At 43.0% G+C, this 27,528-nt stretch overlaps 1 protein-coding gene across 1 annotated transcript; it reads right to left on the bottom strand.

The window, feature by feature from the left end:
- Window positions 1-143: 143 nt before the first annotated feature.
- LOC137624398 (uncharacterized) lies at window positions 144-27,146 on the bottom strand. The gene is made up of 2 exons (XM_068355139.1): window positions 26,950-27,146; window positions 144-3,895 (listed from the first exon to the last, which is right to left on the bottom strand). Exon 2 carries the CDS (start codon window positions 3,893-3,895, stop codon window positions 605-607), a length of 3,291 nt encoding a protein of 1,096 aa, XP_068211240.1. The 5' UTR covers window positions 26,950-27,146; the 3' UTR covers window positions 144-604.
- Window positions 27,147-27,528: the final 382 nt, after the last annotated feature.

The following is a 27,528-nucleotide window of genomic DNA, read 5'->3' as shown; positions in this document are numbered from 1 at the left end:
TATATATATATATATATATATATATATATATATATATATATATATATATATATATATATTAATTTTAAGTTCACCTCTTAAGAACCAAATCTTTTTTTCTTACCAGAAATAGTTTCAAGTAAATCGTTAAAAGAAATTTAGTGAATTTTTCTGGCACTTTAAAACTAAAAGTCAAAATTGATTTTTCTCTAAAAAATACTTTTCTGGTGAAAAAAAATAACTTTGAAAGTCTAAAAAAAATAACTTTGAAAGTCTATAAAAAATTATTATTAGGTTTTAAAAATCAATCATCATTATATGTACAGTAATGAATAAGGCATTCAAATGGCTTTTATCCTGTCAACAATTGTTGTTTTACACTTAGAAAAAAAAATAACAAGGCACTGTACCTCTTTATTACTATATACTATACTATAAAAAACTAATCGTCTCCTAATAGACTCAATACAGTAGATACTTGGACATCTTATAGTTTTTTCAGGGTCAGTCGTGCCCCGGAAACTATGAAATACAGTAAGGTCCAAATTATATTTTAGCTATCAAATGGATAAATTTGTTCCCAAATTCTCGATGATGAGTAGATAAGGTGTTATAAGTACAGTATTCAATAAAATTCCTTACTGTACTTTGAATTTTTAAATGGTTTGGTGGAAAAGATACCACCCCTTAACTTTATAATAAATTTAACGCATGAACCATAAAGTTTCCATGGAAATGATTCCAGTTTTCTCAACCCCCAATACGTGTTTTGAAACAAAGAATGTGATAGATGTGATCGATCACTTATGTCTAAAATTATTAACAATCTCTGGGGTTTTACACTGACTAAAACCCAAGCTATGTAAGTTAAGATATCAACATCACTCAAGTATGGTACACTGCCGTGAAGGATCAGGTGTGTTGGCCGTGGACAAAGCTGCTTCAAGAAACTTGCTAATTGCTGTGGGTTAACTGAAAAAAAATCAGTCAGAACGATTGACATTTTAGCAATATTAGGATTCTTTTGAATTGATTTTGAAAGTTTTGGGCTCACATTGGTACGAGGATGAATCGCTAGTCTAAAAATCTTTAGTTCTGTAAGTGTTTCGAGTAACGATGCCACTAAAGAAAGATCCTTCCCAAGAAATTTTATTGACAATTCCTTCACATGTGTTGCAGTCTTCAGAATCCTTAGAATATCATCATCCACGCAACATCGTATTGATACTAGTTGACAGTGAGAGGTGTCCTTCATCAATAACATCAAGCACTTCTTTGTAAATTCAAGATCCGGGTCAGGTTGATGGAAAAAATAACTTAGGTCAAGATAAACTTTAACAGGATACTTGATGAAAAGGTTAATACTATCAAGCAAAAATTGTGATGGATCATATTCACTCAGTGTTTGCTTTCCATCACGGGTCACATAGTGTCTCTTACAATGGTGAAGAAATACAGACTGGGGGTATACAAAATTCAACAGTTCCTTCGCTTCAGAAAAGCCTTCATCTTCGTGAAAAACCCATGTTATGTTTTTAATGTACTTGCACAGTTTTTCTGTAAAAAGACTATTATTGACTTCTTTTATACAAGATATTAAAAAATTACCAAAAAATAAAAGTGTCCCCCTAGTATGACAGAAAATGAAACCTAGCTGTTCACATCTCGAGTCATTTAGTGCTCCACTGACACTCATGTATCCCATTAGGAACATAATCCATGGGCCACCAAAAAACAATTTCACATGGCACCAAAGAAGGTTTGATCTTGTTGTGATTAGGCCATTCTCTTCTACTTTGTAGAAATAATCGCTACTAATTTTCCTATCTAAAACATCGCATTTATTACAATATTCACAGTCATCTAGAAATGCATGGGAATGCATAATTAAGTACTTCTTGTGAATTTTCTCGAACATATCACTAGGTAAATTCTTTGACAGATTATCAACGTCATATTTGCCATTCAAGTCCTTTCGCTGTGGTTCATACTGCAAAAATGTTTTTCTTTTATTCTTAAAAAAATGTTCTGCTGTCGACATCACATCCCATCCTTCAGAGACCATTTTGTTCACAAATGATCTGGCACTCATAAACTCGGCCATTGTACGGTGAATAATAGTGTATTCCATTAAAACGCCTGTGGAATCTGCTCTTTCAGCATATACGAAAAAGGCCGACATAGTGTCTGAAAATGGAAGTTCAAGTTCCGAACACTTTTCTTCTAGAAAGTCAACTTCGTACTGCTTCAGAGAGAATTCAAAATCCTTTCCCCATAAGACACTCCCGAGGTAGTTAAAAAATATGTTCACTTTCTTTTCAAGAATATTTCTTCTTTTATTTAACTGCACATATGAGTCTCTGACCAAAAGCTTCTGAATTATATGATCAACAAATAGACTATAAAGTGATGAAAGCGTTTCAATATTATTAAGTCCATCTGGACTATCAAGCCAGAGGACTACAACAATTGTTACATACAGAGGAGTGCTAAGTAATGATACCTGGAAAAGGTTTCCTTTTTGCCAAAAGTTGAAAAACTCCTTACATTTTTCATCCCTTTCTCTCTCATCGGAAATAGAAACAGATATCAGTTTTCTTGCACACTCTCTAATATTACTTGGGGTAAATCCTTTTAAAGTGACACTTAAGCAAGTCATATGCAATTCATTCACACAGAGCTCAATATCCTGAGTGAACTCTGTTCTTGTTGTAATTAGTACAGAGGAGTTTGGGAATTTTTGAAGCAACTCTTTGATCACTCCTCTGGTTTTCAAATTTGCCTCGTCATATCCATCTAGAACCCAAAGAAGAGAGATATTCTTTAGTGCTGATATAATGTCGTCAATCTTCAAGTGCCTTGATACATTGTGCAAAAGGTGATTTCCCAACAGGTCTCTGACATTATCACTGTATACATGACGCAACTCTATGGGTATAACAAGGTCAATATTCTCCATTCCAAGCACTTTTGGGCTAGACGAAAGCCAATCATGAACAAAATATCGGAATAAACTTGTTTTGCCAATTCCTGGAGGTCCTGAGACTACAATGACATTTGGCAAATCACCAGATGGTAATTTTGTGGTTAACAATTTGATCATTTCTATATTACTCTTTTCCTCAATTAATAAATCAGTGAACACATTTTCCACATCTAGATGAGAATACTTAGAATCTAGAAGCCAAGAAAAGGGATTTAATACTTTGAGAGCATTACCCAGCCTATGAATGTCTTTTCTTCCTTCCCTCGTAAGAACTGTTGTTTGTTCAAGCCTCAACTGATTTAAAGCTTCTTTGTAAGGCTCCCAAAGGTCAATGTTACCCAACAGCACCTCCGCCATTTCTTTCTTCATGATATCAACTTCTGCAGTCAAGTCTTGCCCTTTAAGCAGACCCGTGGCCATGAGAACATTCCGACATAATTCCTCCATATCCTTCATCTTCTCTTCTAGTTCTTCAGATGTAAATGAAATTTCTTCGTGAGCGAAGACATTTCGATGGTCTTTCAGTCGTTTCAGAGAATTCTCCAGTGTTCCGTGATCACTCCACGCTGAACTATTGGTGTCGGCTAAACCACAAATTTTTTGAAGAAGTTTATAAAGAAGTGTTATATCAAATCCCTTGCTTGGTTCATTATTATCCAATTTGGATCTCTCATGATCATAAAATTTCTTATATTTTGCATTAGAATAACCAGGTATCTCGAAAAGCAATTCCTTTATTGTTTTACTATCATCAAGCAATAGTAATGAGAACACTCGATGTATAACCGGCTGGACAACACGATTAATGACAACATAATATTTCAATATATGATGATCATCAGTCTTGAGAATGGGAGTGGTGGCTGGGAAAAGTAGCAAAGCTAAAGCCTGTACCTGGGCCCCAATCCAGTTTGTATTCTTCTTCATCATCTGAAAAACAATTATTATTATTACTAGCCAAGCTACAACCCTAGTTGGAAAGCAAGAGGGTATAAGCCAAAGGGCTCCAATAGGGAAAAATAGCCCAGTGGGGAAAGGAAAACAGGAAATAAATAAATGATGAGAACAAATCGAATAATAAATCCTCCTAAAAACAGTAACAACGTCTAAACAGATACAGTATGTCATATATAAACTATTCACAACGTCAAAACAGATATGTCATCTATAAACTATAAAAAGACTCATGTCAGCCTGGTCAACATAAACACCGAGGTTAATTAAGATAACAGTTTATGAGGAGCGTAATCAAGCTGAAGGAGGTAAGAACACAGAATGATTGCCATACACTAAAGGGTCCTTAAGTCCGTCAATCTATCTTAGCTGTTTCACATGTCCCCCATCTCTTTGATATTTTCAAAGGTGGGAATTGTGTTTTTTCACAACAAATCAAATACTTTTACACATACTGTATTTACTACAACAATAGTATTGTGGCTTAAACTTGTACTGTACTCTCTTTTATCATCTTAGCTATACAATAATGAAATGCCTGTATACTGTATTAAAATTGAACTTTGTTAACGATCAGTAAATATTTCCCCTCAAAACTACTCGTTTACAATTTTTGTTTACTATAGAGTATATAGAAATTCAGGAATTTTAATCTTATACTGTACTTTCTTTTATCATCTTAGTTATACAATAATGAAATGCCTGTACAGTATACTGTATTAAAATTGAACTTTATTAACGGTCAGCAAATATTTCCCCTCAAAACTGCTCTTTTACAATTTTTATTCACTACAGAGTATGTAGAAATTCAGTAATTACTCAACAACGTAGCAATATCCGCATAAAAAAGGACATTCTGATCACTAGAAGCATAAAGGGCACTCGCTTGAAAGGGTCCTGCCCCTGAATCCCTGTTAGGCAAAACCCCCTTTGCATTATTCTCCCTTTATAAGACTCCAATACCTGAATAATGCTGTTCACCTGTTTTGTCATTTCCTTAAAATCAAACACCACCACAAAGGAATCTTTCTATTGCAGGGACACTGCTGCCCATTTCAGAATCTCTCTCTCTCTCTCTCTCTCTCTCTCTCTCTCTCTCTCTTTTCAGGCCATATCACTATGTAATTACCAAGAGTTACAGCTAGGAAAAATACAAACTTCTTTAAAAAGATCTTTTTGAAGAATTTATTTATATATTTTATAACTGTAATTATGGTAATATGGTCACTCAGCCTTCTAATTATCTCATGCTGTACAGTATCTTGTATTTCAGAGAGTAGGTCTTTTTTAACTGGCAGGCTTGGCCAAGAGAGAGAGTGAAATGGTATAAGCTCTTTTTATATATAAAGGTCCTCAGCTTACAAACATTCGGAGATAAAAGCACAAATCCAGGTGAAAATAACAAAGATAAGATAAAGAAGTACTGTAATAAAACAATATTATATCATTTAATACAGGAAGCAAATTGAGATTTGTAATAACCTGACATCTATTTCATATGAAACCCGACTATTTGTTGACTTACGCAGCTGGAAATCATGGCCATGGGATTCAGGTTAGGTCTACCCTAGGCCCCCCCCCCAAAAAAAAAAAAAATAAACTTAAAACAATTTGATTTACAAACATCTTGGAACCAATTAAGTTTGTAAGTTAAGGGCCTTCTGTACTGTAGTCTTCCCTGAGAACTGAGTGGCAAGCCTATGAACTTCTTGTCCCGGAACATTGTCTTTTGACTGATGAGTGGTGTTTATACTCGGTTAACCCCGTTACATGAGGAAGGCCATTACCGTATTGTGAAGGTACTTGCGTCACTTGTGGTATTCTTCGAGGTAAAATAAGTGTACTGAACTTCTTGGAATTTATTTCGTATCTCCGTTGGGTTACAGCATTTTTGTAACCTCTGAGAAAAGTTGAAAGAAGAAAATGTGGTGACCTGAATTGATTGAACCTGATGTCCTAAGGCATAGCAGTTTCTGTTAAGGGGGTTTCAGTTGACTGACATTAGAATTGCTTTATCAAGACTGGGAGTGGGTGTTCTTGCAATTATGTTTGTGAAATTATACTGTATCTGCATTCCATATTGTTATTTGCAATTTGTAAATGTTGTGTTTATGGAGGTTCTCATCTTCCTTATTTTTGCGTTGGTCCCATAGTATAATTTGCTTATGTTGAAGGCCTTGTGTGATTCTTCTGTGTTTAAATGATATCCTTTTTTTTCTTTTTCTTGAGGTAAAAGGTTGTCATGGTAGTTATATATGTATACTGTATTGTTACTTTTGATTTTTCATCTCCCCTATAGGACATCAAGTTTTTCTATAATTTTCACTTAAAAAATAAATCCTTTTTTATAATTTACTTGGGTTCCTCCTTCATTAACCTGATCCAGATATCTTAAGTTCATATAGCTTGTTGGGTCCCCTTGCCCATGACCAAAGCAAAGGGGGGGTGCCCAGAACTTAAGTGTTCTGATGGGGCCATTTATTTAACTGTGGTTAGCGGGATCGAGGGCGTAACCCAATAGTAAGCCTGCGTGCTATACTCGACTGCAGCCCGCTAATCACTACAACTGGATGCACTTGGGCTATTCCTCGCACATTACGAACAAGTCCAGTGGTCTTCCTATTCTCCAGCTCATTACTATCCCAGTACTTATTACACTGTCCCATATAAACCACGCTTTGTCTGTACGTACTACTGTACACTCATGGTGCATAGATGAAAAATTATCTTGAAAACTGTAGTTTTCTAACCTTGTAAATAGAACAAACCTGTGCTCAAATGAATTAGGGAAACATCTTTAGGGTTCGTTGAAATAAAGAGAAATTAAAAAATGGAAATTATTTTGATACTCAATATTCAATGTTTTATAAGCTTTAAAAGTGCAGCTTTGGTTAATAAACTCAAAAACTAGAGGACTAGCTAACTGACCCCTGAGGTACCAATTGAAATGTAAGCTCCATATTGGCATAAGGAGGTAGCCTACTGTACAGGCTCACCATTGCTAACTAATTCCGAAGGTAAAGTTTGATGCGCGAACTCCATATTGGCCCAAAAGGATAGCATGAACAATGCCTTTAACTGCCTACCGTGCATTCCCTGGTGATTGGTCCAGGTAGGACCGTCCACCTGCAACTGAAGAAACAGCAGTGGCTGTTACAGGAGGCTCATGTTTCACTTACTGACCCTGAAGGTACTGGTCGGTGGGTGGTTTTAATACAGTACAGAGTGGCATATTAAGAGTAAGTTATAATCCTTCTAAGTAACAATAAGAATGGGAAAAGTCAGTGCCCCTGGCCTACAGTGCTGGTGGTCAGTGTGAATATGACCGCTAACCTGCATCTAGTGGTACAAAGGTAACTGTAACACTGGAAGGTACTAATTAGTGAGTGAGTACCATCACTCCTTCCTGTAAGAGGATAGTGAATGCTAAAACTCCCTCAGAACTTTCCTAAGAATCCTTCCCACTCGACTTTTCTTTTTCAAGGAAAAAGAGTATGGCTAAGAGAAGGGCACTTCTCTCGGGAAGGGTGCCTGGAAGAAAATTATCCCTCCAAAACCTCCAAATGTGGACTGAGACTACATCAGGCTTCTCAGAAGAAACCGAAAGACCGAAATCCTTCTACACATGGGTTGCTAACTGTTACTGCTGATGTCTAGAAGCAAACGCCTTCTACAGCCGCTCCTCGGAAGGCAAATCTGTCAAACCCAAGGGGGCCAGAGAAAACTCAAAGCTTCGTCAACCTGAAACAAATGCTCCCCCTGAGGAGGAGACCCACCAGTTTCGCTATAAGAAACTGATGGACCCCCTTACCTCGAGGCTTGTCCCAAAGTTAAAGGGTCACCACTCTTCTCTGACTGGCCCCCAGAGGAGGCCAGTGGAGAAGAGTCGGAGGGTACGGTGGGTTAAGAATACCTTCTCGACTTCCTCCTCCTCCTCCTCCTCCTCTTCCTCCCATATGTCTCACACTGCGAGAATAGGATTTGGCAGAGTAGGAAGAGAGAGAAAGCAAACTCCATCTACTTTCCCTTGCCAACTGTCTCCTTGCTGTTACAGAGGAGTTATGGTTTGGGCAACAAATATAGCGGAATTTCCTCTGCAGCATAAAACGGAATTTCCTCTGCAGCATAAAACGGAATTTCCTCTGCAGCATAAAACGGAATTTCCTCTGCAGCATAAAACGGAATTTCCTCTGCAGCATAAAACGGAATTTCCTCTGCAGCATAAAACGGAATTTCCTCTGCAGCATAAAACGGAATTTCCTCTGCAGCATAAAACGGAATTTCCTCTGCAGCATAAAACGGAATTTCCTCTGCAGCATAAAACAAAGTACTGTACAGTACTACTTTGGCAAGTGCCAACTCTCTGTATTAAATGACAGTACAGTAAGTAAAAACATATCAAAAACAAGGAAAAGTTATAATTATTACTAGACAAGCTATAACCCTAATTCGAAAGTAGAATACTACAAACCCAAGGGCTCCAACAGGGAAAGCAGCCCAGTGAGGAATGGAAATAGAGAAATAACAAACTTTACAGTAGGGTATATGAGAAATACTGTCATATAAAAAGATATAAAATATTTTACAATCAGTAACTGTGTTAAAAAGACAAACCATACATAAACTATAAAACCAAATTTATGTCAACCTGCTTGACAGGAAACCATCTGCAATAAGTCTGAACTTCTAAAGATTTAACCCTTTTACCCCCAAAAGGACGTACTGGTACGTTTCACAAAAGCCATCCCTTTACCCCCATGGACGTATCGGTATGTCCTTGAAAAAAAATGCTATAAAAATTTGTTTTTCATATTTTTTGATAATTTTTTGAGAAAATTCAGGCATTTTCCAAGAGAATGAGACCAACCTGACCTCTCTATGACAAAAATTAAGGCTGTTAGAGCAATTTAAAGAAAATATACTGCAAAATGTGCTGGGGAAAAAATAACCCCTTGGGGGTTAAGGGTTGGAAATTTCCAAATACCCCGGGGGTAAAAGGGTTAACAACCAGATTAGGAAGATTGATCAACAATCTGGTCCCAGCTGGAATATAACTTCCAAATAGTGTGTAGTATTGAGCCTTACTATAAGGCAAAATTGTTAAAATTAACTGTAAACCTAGAGTTACATGCTGGATGGTACAGTCTGGGAAGACCTGAATGCAAAAGATGGTCAGAATTATGAAAAATATTTTGCAACATGCACAAAAAAACTAACTGAAAGACAGTTCCAGAGATTAATATGTGTGTGTTCAGATCAGTAGTAAAATATTTAATAGGCTGCACAGATCAGTAGTAAGATATTGATAGACCGCAATTATTTGTCGAACTAATTAAGATAAGAGTCAGCATCTAAAAACCAGACTGGAGAACAATACTCACACATGGTAGAATGAAGGAATTAAACATTTCCTTAGGGTAGATTCATCACCAAAAATCTTGTAAGACTCAATATGCCAGTTTTCTGTGCAACTTAAAAAGAAATAGACCAGATCTGTTTCTCAAATGTAAGTTTGCAATAAAAAATCACACCTAATATTTTAAATAAGTTTTATATAGTTAGAGGTATTATCAATGCAGAAATTTGGATGTTGAGGAGATACTGTCCTTTACTAATGTTACTTACAATCATATTTTAAGTTCAATTTGGGTTCAACTTCAGCTCTAATTTTATCTCTAATTTTAGCTAGATCTCTATTAAGGGAGTCAGAAACCACAGGTTTAGATTCAGAAGATGGAATTGGCGGAGCTAGCTGGGAAGTCGTCTCACAGCTGCGTTGATGTGTGTCTGAGAGTTGCCTGAAACCATTTATGCAAAGAGTAGCTTCATCCACATATTCAATAAACTAAATATCATGTGTCTATAGTATGAAAAGTACTGGTCCAAAAACGCTACCCTAAGGAACAGTAGATTATAGTCATTCCTATAGTCACTATGGGGCCCATCATCAACTACTGTACTCTGCAATCTATTACATAAAAATTCAATAACAAGATTAATGAATAAATAATAATTGAAATTAGTAAAATTTTAGGGTACAATACAGTCCTTATAAGGAATTCACATAATAATCACACAAAAAAATTGTATATTATGTGCTACTGTGATAACAAAAGATGTAAGATTAAAGTTACTGGTTACAAAAACAAAATGTATTTTAAATGAAATTTATTTTTTCAATACTTAACAACATTCATGGAGCTACACATTTTGCAAGCATAGCTTCGCTGATAAACTAAATAATTAGATTAGAGTATTAGTAATGTGTTTGTATGACTAGCCCTCCTATACCTATCGTTGGCAAACCCCACAAACTCAGGATATCTGTCGCTGTCTGAGGACTCAAAGACCATTCTGAGCCAACTATTTGAGATCTCCTACTCAACTTTCCGCCACTACATTTCTTTTGCTCAGAATGAAGCGAGCTGTCAGGGAAATTGCGTTGAGCTCCGCCCATTCGAGAGTTTCACTGCAAGTTGGCAAAGCTGTAGTAACACGGTACCCCCTTGCACGTTTATGTAGGCTGCCACGGTGATATTGTCGCTCATCAACACCACCGAGTGACCAGTCAGAAGACGGCTAAAGTGCCAAAGTGCTAAGAAGGCTTCATTTAGCCCCAACACATTGATATGGTCTCAGTAATCCTGATCAAACGACTATCCCAATACCATATGCTAAGAGAGGTGAGCTCCTCAACCTTCCTTGGGAACGTCCCTGACTGGTGATCGCCAGAAGGAGGTTCGAGTCCCACTCAGACTCGTTAGTTCCATTAGTGTCTGCAACCTTACCATCCTTGTGAGCTAAGGATGGGGGGTTTGGGGGACCCTATAGGTCTATCTGCTGAGTCATCAGCTGCCATTGCCTGGCCCCCCCAGGTCATAGCTTGGGTGGAGAGGGAGCTTGGGCGCTGATCATATGATATATGGTCAGTCTCTTGGGCAATGTCCTGCTTGCTAGGGGCTTTCCCTTGCCTCTGTCATTCATGAGTGGCCTTTAAAAAAAATCCGTGAAGAGCAGAATTTCAGTAGGTGGTATTAAAGAGTGGAAAACCTCTTAACAAGTTTGACTTGTCCAGCCGCCATTCCAAATCTCTTTTGGTCCCTTACCCTATCGCCACTAGCGAGAGGAGATGGTCTAGATGTCAAGACCAGTGCCCTGTAGTGACCGAAAGTGAAGACGACTGCTCAGCACCAGAGATGTCAGGTACGAGATATCATGTCTGGAGACAGAAAGAGCTTTCTGAGGACCATGACGATATTCATTCTTAGGTAAGTTAGTCTTTGCATGAGTATCATGAGTATTAACACAAATTTCTTTTGATTCACCACAATCCCTAGATCATGACAAAACAAAAGTAGTCTATCTCGGTGAAGGAGAAGGGTTTCCTCCAAGTTTTCTAGCATGAGCCAATCGTCTAGATAACGAAGAAAACAAATGCTGTTGGTATGCGCCCATGATGAAACGAGAGTGAAGACTGGTAAACACATGAGGAGCTGTCGAGAGCCCAAAGTAAAGTATATGTACCCTGAACTGGAATACTTTGTCAGCCACTATTAGTAGGTACTTCCTGGAAGAAGGATGAATTGGGATCTGGAAATATGCATCTTTCAGATTGAACGTCATCAAGAAGCCTGAAGGCATGATCGCTTGTTTGACCATGGCTGCAGTCTCCATTTTGAACAGAGCTTGCAGGACAAACTTGCTTAGGGCTGAGAGAATTAAGACTGGTCTCCAGAGTCTAGATGCCTTCTCTCTAAAAGAAAGTCAACTGAAGAAGGCTTGGGAGCCATCATCGACTTCCTGCAGCACCCTTCTCCAGCATAGCCTGGACTTCTTCCCAAATGGCGAGATCTTTCGCTGATCCCTGGCGATATGATTATGAAGTCGGTGGTGGGGGAATCAGAGGGGGAAAGCTGATGAATGGGAGGTAGCCGGAATGAAAGACATCCACCGTCCATCTCGCTACCCTGTGATACCACCACCTCCTCCAACTGGATTGCAGGCATCCTCTCACTGGTGGTGCCGTGGGAGGATCAGCTCCCCAACAGGATTGTCGTTCTCTACCCTTTCTTCTGCCTTTGAGAGGTTTCTGTCAAGCCTGAAAGGACTGATTCGTTCCCTCCTTCAAGATGGATGGTGGTGGGTGAAAGTCACTCTTTTGAAGCTGCCTGCAGGGCTGTAACTGCCTGCAGGGCTGTAAAGATGACGTTGCAGCCTTAGCCTGACTGGAGGTAGAGGTGGACTGCAGCTGATGGAAGGAGATGCCTGAGTGTAGTAGCAGATTCTGGTTATCCTTCCTCCACCTCTCGGTCATAGCTTTCCCCCCCTCAGGTGGAAGGAGAGACAGACCCTTTATGGTGACATTTCACAAGTTGAGACCTTCTTGGCAACCAATGAGTCTGTGGAACTTGGCAGCCTCAGTTTCATGTCATTTGAGGACCCAGTTAGCCCACTGGTTAGCTGCCTGATGCGTAAGGAATTTTCTCTCCCTTGCACAAGTAAGGACCATATGCCTCTTGATTTGTCTCTTGCCTAGAATAGACAAATCCTCAGTGTAGGTCAAGTAGCTGACCGTACCTCACCAGTGGTCTGACCAGGAAGCTGCCTGCAATGTCGCCATAGCCGTGGCTTCCATAGTCAATACCTCTGCCACCAAGAAAGTGATGGAGGATGTTGCCAATCTATTCACCAAGACCCCCAAGAGTCAATGTTGCCACTCTAGGCTCCAGAGGAAGAGGGGAAAGAAAAACCCTCTGCATTCTATAACATTTTTGCTAACAAGCGAATGCTGGTGGAACCAAGTGGGAAGACTCACCCACCCTCGAGGAGTCCTTCCCTGCGGAAACCTGACAGTCAACCTTGTCCAGAGCATCCGAAGCCAAGATTGGCCACGGAAGCTCTAAACAAGGCTTAGAGCTGCAGTGTGGCATCAGAGACAGTCAATAGCATCCTTTCTTCCCTTCGGAGTAGTCTGGGTGAGGTGAACGTAAGCGTCTCTCCTCTGGTTGAGGCACACTTGGATGAGGATTATCTGGGTGAGGCAACAAAAGAAGACGTACATCTAGGAGGGGCGCACGAGGAGGAGGCACGCGCTGGTGAGTTGTCTCTAGAAAGTCTAGAAGATGTAGACTGCTTACAAGAAGCACATCTACAATCCTCCTCCGAAGAGGCAGAATCTGGCAGAGGTTGAGAGAAAACGCTGGAAGTGTGCTCTGAGGGGCTACACTCCAAAGGAGAATACCTTTGTTGATGGCAAGGGACAGGCACTCATTTCTTGGACCTCCCACGTGAAGGGCACTTCTCTCGGGAAGGGTGCCTGGAAGAAAATTATCCCTCCAAAACCTCCAAATGTGGACTGAGACTACATCAGGCTTCTCAGAAGAAACTGAAAGACCGACATCCTTCTACACATGGGTTGCTAACTGTTACTGCTGATGTCTAGAAGCAAACGCCTTCTACAGCCGCTCCTCAGAAGGCAAACCTGTCAAACCCAAGGGGGCCAGAGAAAACTCAAAGCTTCGTCAACCTGAAACAAAGGCTCCCCCTGAGGAGGAGACCCACCAGTTTCGCTATAAGAAACTGATGGACTCCCTTACCTCTAGGCTTGTCCCAAAGTTAAAGGGTCACCACTCTTCTCCGACTGGCCCCCAGAGGAGGCCAATGGAGAAGAGTCGGAGGGTACAGTGGGTGAAAAAAGGCTGTGAGGCATTCACTGACCTCGAGGATGACCCCGAGGCATAAGAATACCTTCTCGACTTCCTCCTCCTCCTCCTCCTCTTCCTCCCATATGTCTCACACTGCGAGGGCAATCACTCTCAGCACTCATTGCTGGGGGAGCCCTGACTACAGGAGTGTCCTCTGCAGGCAGGGCAAAGCTGATGAGAATCCATGCCCCTTGAACTTATAAACATGCCACAGGTATTAGGTGGTACTCCGGGACACTTCTGCACGTTCGTCAGAGTCCTCAGCAAACACACACAGACACTAACACGCTGGAAAGAAAAAGAAAGTTAAAGTTAACCAATATTTACAGCCAGCGAGAATGTCTGTCCTCCCTGGTCCCTGGAATCACCGTGGTTTGTCAGTGAGAAAGTGGTGGACCGGTAACTACCAGCGGGTTGTTGACACCTCGTTGTAATTTCTACTGCCATATTCCACCTTCACTGTTATCAATCTCCTATATAAAGGACAAGGATTTGTATAATGTGTGGGAACAAACCACGTTTAGTTGGATGAATAAAACTTAAAGAAAATTCCTTGAATACCTCTTCCCTGTGATCTTATCCTCTACTGCTTTTGCGTGTCACAGTACGAGTATGGCAACAAGCTTGGTGTTTCTCATATTACAAGGGACATGAGAAGTACTACAGATGAGGCTTACTGGAAATACTTTTAGAATGAATAATTGTCCCTGCTGTACATTATATTAAAGGATGAATAAGAAAAATTAACTTGATATGTATCAATTCCATTGAAAGCAAAAGGAGGCACATGAATGGTATAATTTGCCTTGGAAGTACTGTAGCTCATTCCAGTGCCTTGGTAAAGTAAGAAGCACCAGAAACCTTAAGCTACTTATTTGGATACTTTTCAGAAAAATGGTTTTCATCCTGATAGAAAATGAGATTCTTCATTAGAGTCGGACTCTTCTTCTGGGTTAACTTCATCTTCTCTTCCTGCTGAAGGATTTTCTAGGGCATTACTTACTGGCTTTTCCTTTTGTTTACTTTGTATGGGAACCTTTGCGGATTTTATTGTCAAAGGACTCATTTTGGCAAGTTCAGGTTCTAGCCTCTACATTTACACCATTAGAACAAACTCCCAATGAGCTAGTGGCTGAGCGTATGAGACTAATGCATACTGCCATCTGAAACATGATGCAGCCGGTCAGTTTTCGCTGAAACATTGTCAAATTTAATACTGTACAGGTACATTTTTCTTTAAATGAATCAGTCTTCTGCCTTGCAATCTTGTGGTCTAATAGACCAGACTGGATTGTGGGAATGCAAGGGTTTTACAGCAAAAGGGTTTAAAGTAAATAAAGAACTTGAGGTTCAAAGATAGGGTCTTGAATCTGTGATGCACTGTATACCATGAGAACTCTTACTGATTGGTGCACTAGAATTATTAGGGAAAACATGACAAATTCGTAGGTAATTTGTATTTTTCCTAACTATACAAACCTTAGCTATTTAATATGGGTTATTACTTTCGGCGTAGCTGAGATGACGAGCCATTAGAATTTTAACGAGGGTTTACTACCCTACCGCTAGTTAGCGGGGGGGGGGGGGGGGTACCTGCTACCCCCTCCCCCTCACACACACCTATGCTGAGTTCACTTTGCTTAGAGGTAGGACTTCACGGGGGATAGGGCTGGCGAGCAAGCTTGATTAAATAGCTAAGGTTTGTATAGTTAGGAAAAATACAAATTACATACGAATTTGTCATTTGTTCCGTAACTGAAATACAAACCATGCTATTTAATATGGGTGACTCACCCCTTATGAAGGGTGGTAAGTCCCAGCCAGTACAGTACTGGCTTTTGGCTTTGCCCAGGGACTCAGTATCTGAGTGTGTCAGCACTCAACAATAAGGAGTCCCTGCACCTCGCTAGAACCTTGCTGCGCAAGGGCTGCGGCCTACGTAAGCTTTGTGTGAAGGTCTGAAGTGTGACTCGTCCTAGGAAGTTGACCTGTAGTCCCTTAGAAGGAAACTTTAGGCTAGGACTCTCCCAATACCACCTCGTCAGGGTATGGGGACGTGACAGTATTATCTTAATACTCGGAACACAAGGAAACATGGTTTACCTGCAGTGGTTTGAGGTCAGCTGTGCAGAGAACCCAGGATGCTGCTTTCCCCAAGAGAAGGGAGGATGAAGAAAAGAGTAAGGACCAGACAAATCTTTTCATTCATGCAGACCAAGACCAGGTAACAATGCCCTCAACCTTCTGCTACTTGTCCACTAGGGAGCCTGAGATTTCAAACCAGCTGTTGTGCAGCCACCACAGGGCCGATAGAAAACGTATCGAGCCTCCTGTGGGTCACATCCTGTAGGTAGTGGGCTGTGAAGGTCGTCTGATGCTTCTACACCCCAGCTTGAAGGACCTGCGTCAATGAGAAATTTCTCTTGAAAGCCAGGGACGTAGCTACGCCCCTGACATCATGTGCTCTAGGGTGACATGACAGAGGAGGGTCTGGATTCAGGGACAGATGGATCACCCTACGAATCCATGCCGAGATGGCGTTCTTGGTGACCCTCCTCTTAATCCTCCCAGTGCTAACAATGCTTGCACCTGGGGAAGGACTGTAGCCATTCTTCTGAGATATAACCTCAGACTCCTTACTGGGCACAGTAGGAGAAGGTCTGGGACATCTGTTACAGAACGGAGACTCGAACTCGGAAGGAGTCGAACCAAGCGCCCGGCCCCCCCGATTTGAGTCTTAGCACCAAACCCAGGGACGAGTTTAAACATTACCTTCCCTCCATACCCTTGCATGGGCGATGTCATATGAGACCATGAAGTTCAGTGACTTGCTTGGCCGAAGCCAAAGCTAGTAAGTACACCGTCTCCCAAGTTAGGTGGCAAACTGAAGCTTGGTGTAATGGTTCATAGTGAGGTCTCTTAAGAGACTTGAGAACCCGAACCACGTTCCATGGAGGAGGTTTCACATCCGACTGAGGGCAGGTGAGTTTGTAAATTCATATGAGTAGGGAAAGTTCCAGCGAGGAAGAAAAGATCATTCCTTTGAGCCTAAGGCTAGACTTAAGGCCGAGCGATAGCCTTTCACCGCCGAGACAGAAAGGCGCCTTTTCTTCCCGCAAATACACGAGGAACTCCGCTATTGCTGGAATAGTGACATCTAGTGGAGAGATACCAACCACCGAAGACTTTCCACTTTGCCGGGTAGACAGATGCGGATGATTTTCGTAGATGTCTAGACATCCTAATCGCAACTTGTTGTGAAAAATCCTCTCTCAGCGAGAAGATGCTGGATAGTCACCAGGCGCGAAGTCGTAGCGAAGCTACGGCTTTGTGGAAGATGGCATGTGGTTGTCTGAGTAGATCGTGTCATGGAAGGAATTCTCTTGGAAGTTCCGTCAGGAACTGCAGAAGGTCCGGAAACCATTCCGCATGATGCCATAGAGGAGCTATGAGGGTCATTGAAAAATTGACCGATATTCTGGTCTTGTTGAGTATCCTCCTCATCAGACAGAACGGGGGAAAGGCGTACACGTTGATGTTGTCCCCCCGTTGTTGGGAGGCATCTTGCCAGAGTGCCTTGGGATCCGGGACTGGGGGGAAGTACGGTGGAATCTTGAAGATCAGCGCTGTCGCGAACAGATCCACAGTCAGGGAACCCCACCAAGTCAGGACTTTGTTGGCTACTAGATGACACAAAGACCACTTGATACTCACTATCTGAGAACGCTCTGCTCAGATTGTCGGCGAGCACATTCCTCTTGTCTGGAATGAAACGCGCCGATAGTAGAATCGAGCGGACTCCGGTCCATCTCAGTATCTCTACTGCAAGATGGGATAGCTGCTTCGAAAAGGTACCTCCTTGCTTGTTGATGTAAGCCACTACTGTGGTGTTGTCACTCATTACCACCACAGAGTGACCTGCCAGGTATTGTTGGAACTGCTGAAGGGCCAACAAACCGGCCTTTATCTCTAGATGATTTATATGGAGGCACTTTTCTGATTCTGACCACAGGCCTGAGGTCCTGTGGTACAGAACGTGCCCCCCCCCCCTTTCTTTGAGGCGTCCGAAAACAGCATTAAATCTGGGGGAAGGACGAGAAGATCCACTCCTCTTCGTAGGTTCTCGTCTGTCACCCACCACTGGAGGGTCCGTCCGTTCCGCAGGACCCATAGGGATCATGACGTCCGGGGAATTGCAACCTTGATTCCACCGGGACTTGAGCCGCCACTGGAGAGATCTCATCCTGAGGCGATCGTTGGGAACTAGACGAGCCAAGGATGAAAGGTGACCAAGGAAACGTAACCACGATTGAGTTGGAAGCTCTTCTCGACTGAGGAAAGGGCTTGCGACCCTTCTCAGCCTTGCTATCCTGTTGTCTGATGAGAAGGCTTTGTGGAGATTGGTGTCTATAATCATACCTAGGTAAACCAGTCTTTGAGTGGGAAGCAGAGAGGACTTCTCGAGATTTACCATGATCTCCAGATCTTGGCAAAGTCCTAGAAGTTTGTCTCGGATTCAAAGAAGAGATGACTCCGAGTCTGCTAGGATCAGCCAGTCATCCAGTTAACGGAGGTAAGGATGCCGATCCTGTGTGCCCACGATGATATTAGGGTGAACACTTCTGGTAAAACCTTGTGTTGCTGTGGAGAGACCAAAACACAGCACCTTGAACTGGTACCCCTTGAGGTCTAGGCTGAATCCTAAGTACTTCCTTGAAGACGGATTGACTGGGATCTGGAAGTACATGTCCTTCAGATCCAGTATACACATGAAGTCTTGCGGCTTCACTGCAAGACTGACCGTGTTTGCGGTCTCCATGCTGAACAGAGTTTGCTTTAATCTGGACCTCTGCCCTAAAGGCCTGCCCCCTTGCTGATCCCATGGCAAGGGAGCTAAATGACACCGGATTCGTCCTCAGGGGAGGTAGATATGTTGTGAATGGGACGCGATGTCCCTGACTGATTACGCAAATCGTCCAGGAATCGGCCCCGAGTTGCTGCCACCTGTCTACGCAACCTTGTAGGCATCCTCCCACTGCGGACATGCAGGGGGACTGCCAATCCTAGCGTTTGCGGCCTCGGCTGCTCCCTCTAGGATTCTTCCCTTCCCTGGAGGACTTCTTGCCTTTCTTGTCCTTGACCGGAAAGGGCTTAGACACCACTGTCTTCGCTGCCGTTGTCTTGGTGGGACGTGGCCACTGGGGTGCTGGAAGTTTATAGGGCTTGAATGTTAAAGCCCTATGTAGGAGGGAGTCTTGGTGACTTCCTTCACCTCTCAGCAGCCTGCTCCACGTCCTTAGGCTCAAACCGGTTCGTTCCCATAACGGAAAAATGTCTGAGCCTGTAGATTCCGGTGCTAGGGGCCTCCCGATATTGTCTTGGAGTCCTTTGACTCCCTCCTGGGAGGGATGCAGGACTCCAACAACGACGGAGGCAGGCTCTTCTCCACCCTTATTCGAGAAGACTTTACCAAGCGAGGTGGGGTTTCCCTCAATGGTGTGATGGGGAACTTCTCACCTCACGTGACACTCCTGAGGACGGGAAATCTTCGTCCGAAGGGGAGGGAGAAAAGTCTGAGGGGGGGAGGGTGCCTGCCTCGAAGACTTACGAGGAGACAACTTTGTCCTCGGAGAAGTTACCGCGTCCGAAACTCCTCTTTCCCTCTTCAGGGGAGTAGATGCAGCCAAGAATTTGTGGCCCAACTCAGAGAGAACAGGCTTGAAAGCCTGTGCTACCGCTCTGATTAGAGCCCCAAACCAGGGCTGCCGGCTGACGGCTGCGCTGTCAGACACTCCCTCTGGAGGAGTCGCCTGTAAGAAGAAGGAAGATAAGGAAGAAATGTCCCTGGACCTTTCTGGAACCTTCCCCCCTACTGGCAAGCGCGCCGTTCTGTGGGGGGGGATGCGGTGATGGCTCTCTCACCACGCGTTGCCCGACAGCCTCGCGCGTGGGAGGGTATTGGCGATTGCACTGGGGAGCACGCTGGTGCTCGCGCGATGGGGAATACCCGGGGCTCACGCACGGGAGACTGCTGGGGCTCGCGCACGGGAGACTGCTGGGGCTCGCGCACGGGAGACTGCTGGAGCGCGCGGGGGCGCACGAGCTCGAGACTTCATAGTGTGTGCAGGAATCAGATTGACGTGCAGAATCGGAATGAAGAGCCCGTGCGGACCAGAATGTTGGCACGCGCGCGTAGGAGTTTGTTGGTGCGCGCGGAAGACCATCGGTGCGCGCGCAAGACTATTGGCGCGCACGCGCGGGAGACCATCGGTACCCACGCACGGACAAGATCGTCGGCGATTGCGCTCGTAAGAGGATCGTTGGCGCTTGCGTGCGTAAGAAGATCTGCGGTGCTTGTGTGGATCGTCGGTGCTTGTGTGGATCGTCGGCACTTGCGCGTGTAAGAAGATCGGCGAGCGCGTGCGCTAGGTTGGAGGGTCAGCTGGCAGGACGATCAGGAACTGGGATGTGTCCTTAAAAAAGGGCGGGTATCCCCTGATGAGGACCGTAAGCAGGTCTGCTTTAGAGTCTAGGACCGAAGTCCTTCGTTGCAGCGCAAGGTTGCGCTGGTAGATCGGTAGGTCATCTGGCAGGATGATCAGGAACCGGGATGTGCCCTTTGGAAGGGCCAGTATCCACCGATGGGACCGTAAAGGTCCGTGCTAGAGTCCAGGACTGAAGTCCAAAGGACCACGTTGCAGCACAAGGTAGAGGTCACTTGAAGTTCTGCTTGATCCTCCAAGGCGGAGTCTCTATGAGGGACCTCTCCCCCGAACGAGAGAGGTGCCCTTCGAAGAAGAGACTTGAAGACACACGTGGTGAATCCCCTTGGGGCCGTTGGATCAGCAAGCTGATTTTATCAGGAACGATCCTCCGAAGAGGAGTCTCTATGAGTGGCCTCTCTCGCTAACTAGAGCGGTGACACTTCGTAGAAGAGGCCTGAAGACACTCGTGGTGACGTCCCGTAGGACCGTTGGATCAGCAAGCTGACCTATCATGAACGATCCTCCGCAGAGGAGTCTCTATGAGTGGCCTCTCTCGCGAACGAGGGAGGTGACACTTCGTAGAAGAGACCTGAAGACACTCGTGGTGACGCCCCGTAGGACCATTGGATCAGCAAGCTGACCTATCATGAACGATCCTCCGCAGAGGAGTCTCTATGAGTGGCCTCTCTCGCGAACGAGGGAGGTGACACTTCGTAGAAGAGACCTGAAGACACTCGTGGTGACGCCCCTTAGGTCCATTGGATCAGCAAGCTGACTTTATCAGGAACGATCCTCCGAAGAGGAGTCTCTATGAGTGGCCTCTCGCGAACGAGAGAGGTGAACACTTCGTAGAAGAGACTTGCCAAGACTGTGCTCCCCCCCTGAAGGAAGAGAAACTCAGCAAGGGGGGAGAAAAGACTGGCCAAGGGGCAGCAACAGTAATCGAAGGCGATGAATTTATTAAGGTATGAGAAGTTCTCCCTCTGAAGGGAGAAAATCTCACACCTGGGGAGGAAACCTCCCTCGGAAGGGAAGTTGTCCAACCCCTGGAGGCGAACCTCCTTTAGCATTCTAAGATGATCTGAAGTGCTGGCACGTTGTCACGGGAGTACTTCTAAGAGAAGGGATAACGCCCATGACGACGTCCTCTGAGGGACGGCAGCGACAGCAGATTCCCCAGTCATGAACAGGACAGTTCGGCAGAGACAGCAGACTCTGCTTCGTTGGTACTTTTTGGTCAAACGAAGAAGAACTGCATAGTTAACTGGGAAAATAAAATTAAATCATTATTTTAACAGAAGTTCCCCAGGGAGGAACTCCGAAGAGAAACCCCGAGGGAATAACAAAAAATAAGAATTAAGTATGCGCCCTCCTTCCCCACGGGAGAAGGGGGGCGGAGTAGCTATAATAAAAACGGAATTATAACAGAATTATAATTATCTAAATCATCTAAGAATATACACTAAAAGTGAGAACCACTGATCCCCCGAAGGGAAGTGTTCCCCACAGAGAAGCTGAAAAGTTAAAACACCATTAGATTTCACTAAAAATAATTGAGACAAACAACGGAAATAGCAACCTAACCGGCAACGGGAAAGGAGTTATCGTAATAGTACGTAGTTGTAGTAAGGGGTGAACGACCTCGAGTAGAGAGAGACCGTAGTCAATCTAAAAAAAGGCCACAATCCCTTCGCTGAGAATCCAAGTTTCCCGTAGGAAAAGAGGCAAAGCGAAGATAATAGATGAATGAAGAGAGTCCAGCGATGACGGTTCCCCTGTGGCGGCCGAGTTAACGGAAATAAGCTGAAGGGAAGACCGATGGACCAGAGGGAGAGGTCGTTCCCCACGAAGTGGAACTGTGGTGGCCTTGCACTACACAAGTGTCGTTGTCGTACATCACACACACAGCACAAACACTGAAAAGAAAACTTACTACATTTCTATACACAAATATATACATAAACATAAAGAATGTTTATATATATATTGCAAGTATAAGAAAAAGTAAGTAAAAAAGACAAAAGCATTAATATGGCTGTCAAAGAGGCGAGGGTGAGAGCGGACACGTCCGACTACTACCCAAGCCGAGAGCAAAGTGAACTCAGCACAGGTGTGTGTGTGTGTATGTGGGGGGAGGGGGTTGTAGCAGGCTACCCTCCCTACCCCCCGCTAACTAGCAGTGGGGTAGTAGACCCTCGTTAAAATTCTAATGGCTCATCATTTCAGCTACGCCGAAAGTAATAACCCAATATTAAATAGCGTGGTTTGTATTTCAGTTACGGAACAACTGAGGATTTAGGTTAGGGTTCAAAACTGCCTTTATTCAAACACTCACTAGCCTTCTTTAAATTCATAAAAGGAATAAAAGAAGTTAAGAGCTTTAGAAGCTTACTATCAAAGCTAGACTTGATAATAGCTGGAATGGCATTATTGTCATCATCCCCTCTATAATCAACTAGCCCAGTCCTCTCTATTTACCCCTAGGACTAAAGATTTGGTCAGCAACGATAGTTTAGTTTTAGGAGTTAAACGTCGATAGAATCCAAGCTTCGGGAGCGAAGCAATATCACAAATAATTTAGACGGATTTTGACGTAGGAAAAATCTAATTTTGGGTGAGATAGTCATGTCATCCTGATGGAAGGTCCCTACGGCAGCTTCCTACTGTATAATATTTCTGCGAGTGATATTACAAGAGAATTACCCGTCAGGTATCATAGGGTTCTAAACCCCGGAACGACTATCCTAAGATATCGTGTATAATGAGGGACGTATCTGTAGATGACCATGGATATCTGCACCCCTAATAGACTTAACCCAGTCTAGGAAACTAGGGGGAAGGATAAGTGTGGAGCCGTTACATATCCTCTTCCCCCATGGTATCCCCGTATGTCCCTGATGGCGTCATTCCTTTGTTCGCAGCATTCCTACTTGTACGTAGTTTTTCGAGTGCGCCTTTTTTCAGCTTTTTTGGAGTAATTCCTCGCATGATGGCTTCCTCTTCGTCGTATTCTTCCTGTAAAGCTGGATATGGGTAATGAAACTTTACTGAAGTGGTGGTAGTTATGACCAGGTGGCGGGGAAGCCCTGCCCACCCAACAGGCCACTGAGCCCTCACTTTGACTTTCTGCCTAGGACTTGTGGTGTGGTCAAGGCAGGAAGTATACCTTACAAGGCTCAGGTTTGTATAGTATCGTTAGGAAAAATACAATTTTTTTTTTATTCATTCCTACACGAATACAAACCCTCACTTTTTAATAGGAGATTTATCCTTAGGCAGTAGGAAGTCCCTATAACCACAGAGGTTGGTTTACTATAACGGAAAATGTGCAAGTGTTTTGGTCCTGTACGGGAGCGATAGTGACGACTCCTGTCATGAAGATGTGGCAGGTATTAGACATGGTCACTGCCAGGAACTGGTAGAAGGTCAAGGGAAACCTATATCCATGTGGAGGATATGTTGTCAGAATGTATGGTCATTATGGCAATGGGTTGCATACATTGGGCATCCTCCCTCTCATCTTGGAGGATGGGGGGATAACTCCTAAACAAAACTTACTTGTAAGAAAAGTTGCTCAATCATGTGGCTCCCCTAAATCTAGCGTCTGATCCTAGCAAATAACAAAGCAGCTGCTGTACCACAAGGAAGGGGAAGAAAGAAGTGGTAGAAGGGCCAGTCATAGTACCTCTCCTTCGAGACTTATATTGCAACTTAGTTTGGATGAGATGTTTTTGATTCTTTTAAATGAGCTATGTTTGCTACTTAACCTGTTGAGCAACTATCATATGTGGGTATCCTATTGTAGATACAGTACATGTAATTGGGAAAGACTGTTCTATCGTCACCGGACTATTTTCATCACGAATTTCATTCCTAACAGATTCTTTCTGAGAGCTGGAATCATGCCTGTACAATATGTCTGACTTTGTGCACTCAAATCCAAGATGCTCCTTTTGTTTCCTTGGCAGCCGGAGGAGCATGTCTGAATGTCCAAAGAAGCCAGAAAGAAATATGGTTTAGGAGCTTTTTTCTTATTCCTTCTGGTTTCATAGGAGGAGTTGTAGTGTCCTCCCAGGACAGAAAGGCAAGTCATCCTGGTTCCCACAAGATCCTTATTGTAAGGCAAAGATGAAGGACTTGAAATTTTGAACTCCTGAAGCAATGTAATGGAGATCTTCCATCCTCCAGAATGACCTGTGGCACAGGCTAGGATATGCTGTTTTTTTACTTGCTTCATCAGGGCTCCTCTTTAGTCTAGACAATTCTCCCCAGGTTATGTTTTTGCCCTTCAACAACTTTAGATCCTCCCTTACCGCTGTGTTCACTGGAACCAAGGAGATGGGAGGATCGGTGATGACTGACCAGTGATGCTTCAGACACCACTGTAGCGATTGGTGGTTGAAGCGCCAATGGGGGAACGAGTTTCTACAACAATGAAAGATGTACTAGAAGGCGTTGCCACTGACAGGCCAGTAAACGTCGAACTGAAAGAAGGGTCACACAACCTCCTTGAGTCTGTTGATACGATCATCTGTAGGAATAGACATTTGCTGCTGCCTTATCTATCAACATACGCAGGCACTCTGTCCTTCTCTTGGGCTTGAGACAAGACTTCTTGTTGACAACACTCCCCAGATTGTTGCACAAGGCTAGGAGTTCGCATCTATCCTGGAGCAACTGTCTTCTTGAAGACAACAAGATCAGCCAATCGTCAAGATACCTCAGGAGACGAATCCTGTTTGAATGGGCTCAAGCAGAGACTAGCATGAACACTTAAATTAACACCTGCGGAGCAGTGGATAGTCCGAAGCACAGGTCTTTAAACTGATTCACCATTCCGTTGAAGACAAAGTGGAGGTACTTCCTGCTCAATTGAAAGACAGGCACCGATAGAAAGTGAGAAGTCCCTTTTTCTGATTGCGGCATGAATTGTGCTTGCCATCTCCGTCTTGAACAGAGTTTGTGGGACAAACTTGTTCGAAGGGAGACAGGTTGATCACCGATCTCCATCCTCCTGTCAACTTCACCAGGAACAGTCGAATGTACAACCCACTTCTAGCGCGATCTTGACAGACATCACCAAGACCTTCTCTGCGTGTGCCAGAGATTTCGGCGATCCTGGAGCATGTCTGAAACATCATCAGAACTCGAGCAAGTGGAGGGAGAGAGTTGATGAAAAGTATGCGGTATTCTGTCTGAAAAACTTCTACCACCCAATGGCTCAACAAGCATCCCCCCACTTATGGCAGCTGGAAAGCAGTAATGGCCATCTCAGTGTCTCCTTCCTCCTTTCCTTCCCCTACCTCCCTTCTTAGCTCAGCCAGTGTAAGGTTGTAAGGAGGAAGGAAAAGGCGCTGGAGTGGGTTTGGATTTTGGTAGTCATCTGCTTCTGCTTCTTCACTACCTGTCTCGAGGCAAGAGACAAAGAAGACCTTGGCATAGTGGGCTTAAGAAGAACCTTTGCCCCTATAAGCCACCGCCTGCTATATTAGGGAATCATGGCTAACTTCCATTCATTTCTCAACTATCACCTTAATGTCCTGATCTGTAGCAAAAAGGCAGCTTGCTGTTCCACAAGCTTAGAGAAGCACCGTGCTATTGAATCTCCATTTGAGGACCCAGTTTACCCACTAATTAGCCAACTGGCCTGCTAAGAAGGTAACAGCCTTAGCCCAGGAGAGAATGAGGGTAGTGCTCTTCCTCTTCAGGTCATCTGAGGTAAAGAGGGACATTGCAAAGTGGGCTATGTACTGCCCTTGATCAATCAACAAAACAGCCTGGAGGCTAGCCAAAGATGGTGATTCCATTCCCGTGGACTTGGAAGCCATAAAAGAGGTGCCCTATTATTTCAGCATCTTCAGATGACCCCTTTGTCGGCTCCTGTATCACGTCATCAATTGGTGGGGTTAGGTTATGATGTGTCCTTGTATTTATTTAACTATTTTTTTCACTGTCCACTCCAAAAAGTGATCTTAGTCACAAAAGCGGAGCTTTTGTATAACGATGGACAAGACCTCCAGCGTGCATAGAACACCATCTAACCTAACCTACTAGCCATGTCCTTACCTAACGAGGGGGCTGTTAGCTAACAGCCCCATTAGACTACCATATTCTTAGAAATAGGGTTGAAAGTACGAGATTTATAGGGCATGTCGTCACAATACATACACGCAACACAAACTTTGTACATCATATTTTCCAAGCGGTTTTGATACGAGTATTGCACATTTGGTAAATTTGTATTGTATAACAGGGTGTGATTTTTGCACAGAAAATACATGATTTCCTGTAGTAAATAACGTGATTTAACCGAATTTGACCTTCATTTCAACCGGAATCAAACAGATCAACCAATCCGATTAACTTTAAGTTTGGATTCCCGTTGGTTTTGATACGAGTATTGCACTTGTTTTTTGGGGGGATTTAAGTTTGTTAAAAAAAATATAATTAGTAGTTTCCATCAACAATGGACCTCAAGAGGTTAGAGATATTCATATTCTATATTTCGTGTTTATATATATATATATATATATATATATATATATATATATATATATATATATATATATATATATATATGAGAATTTTACCTTCGATAATAACCTCAAGTAAAACACCAATAGTATATTATTATTATTACTATCCAAGCCACAACCCTAGTTGGAAAAGCGAGATGCTATAAGCCCAAGGGTTCCAATAGGAAAAATTAGCCCAGTGAGGAAAGGAAATAAGGACATAAATAAATGATGAGAACAAATTAACAATAAATCATTCTAAAACAGTAACAACGTCATAACAGATATGTCATATATAAACTATAAAAATTTGCTGCAACTTTTACCTTTTTAAAGATGAGAAGCTTCGATTTCAGTCATCAGGGTTACGAGTCGGGAACTAGTCTGCAATATTGCCTTTGTTATATTCCTTATCGTCTTAGTGATTGCTTAATTGCCTTTTTTATATTCCTTATCGTCTTAGTGATATTGCTGATAACTTCAGATAACTGTTTCGTAGCTGCCCACTTTGCAAGCAGTGTTGCCATGAGCTTTCTCCTAATTTATCGTACAAGGGCTTCAAAATTGTTTTTTCCTATGGAATTATCGTACATGCTAATATTTGCATTTACTACAGTACATTTTATATATATATAGAGAGAGAGAGAGAGAGAGAGAGAGAGAGAGAGAGAGAGAGAGAGAGAGAGAGAGAGAGAGAGAGAGAGTACTATAAGATACATTTTATCATTTCACATAAACTGAGACAAAATAAAATGACCAAATTCTTTTGGATAAACCTAGCCTTACTACACATCAAAATGTACAAAATTGAAATAAGCATTTCCTTCAGCTATACTCGTGCTTTACATCAAAACAGACAAAATGAAAATGTTACTTTCCTTCAGATGTATCCATACATAATAGGC

This window comes from Palaemon carinicauda, chromosome 2 (assembly GCF_036898095.1).
Source record: "Palaemon carinicauda isolate YSFRI2023 chromosome 2, ASM3689809v2, whole genome shotgun sequence".
In the NCBI taxonomy this organism is placed as follows: Eukaryota; Metazoa; Arthropoda; class Malacostraca; order Decapoda; family Palaemonidae; genus Palaemon; species Palaemon carinicauda.
This window is presented reverse-complemented; position numbering and strand designations above follow the sequence as displayed.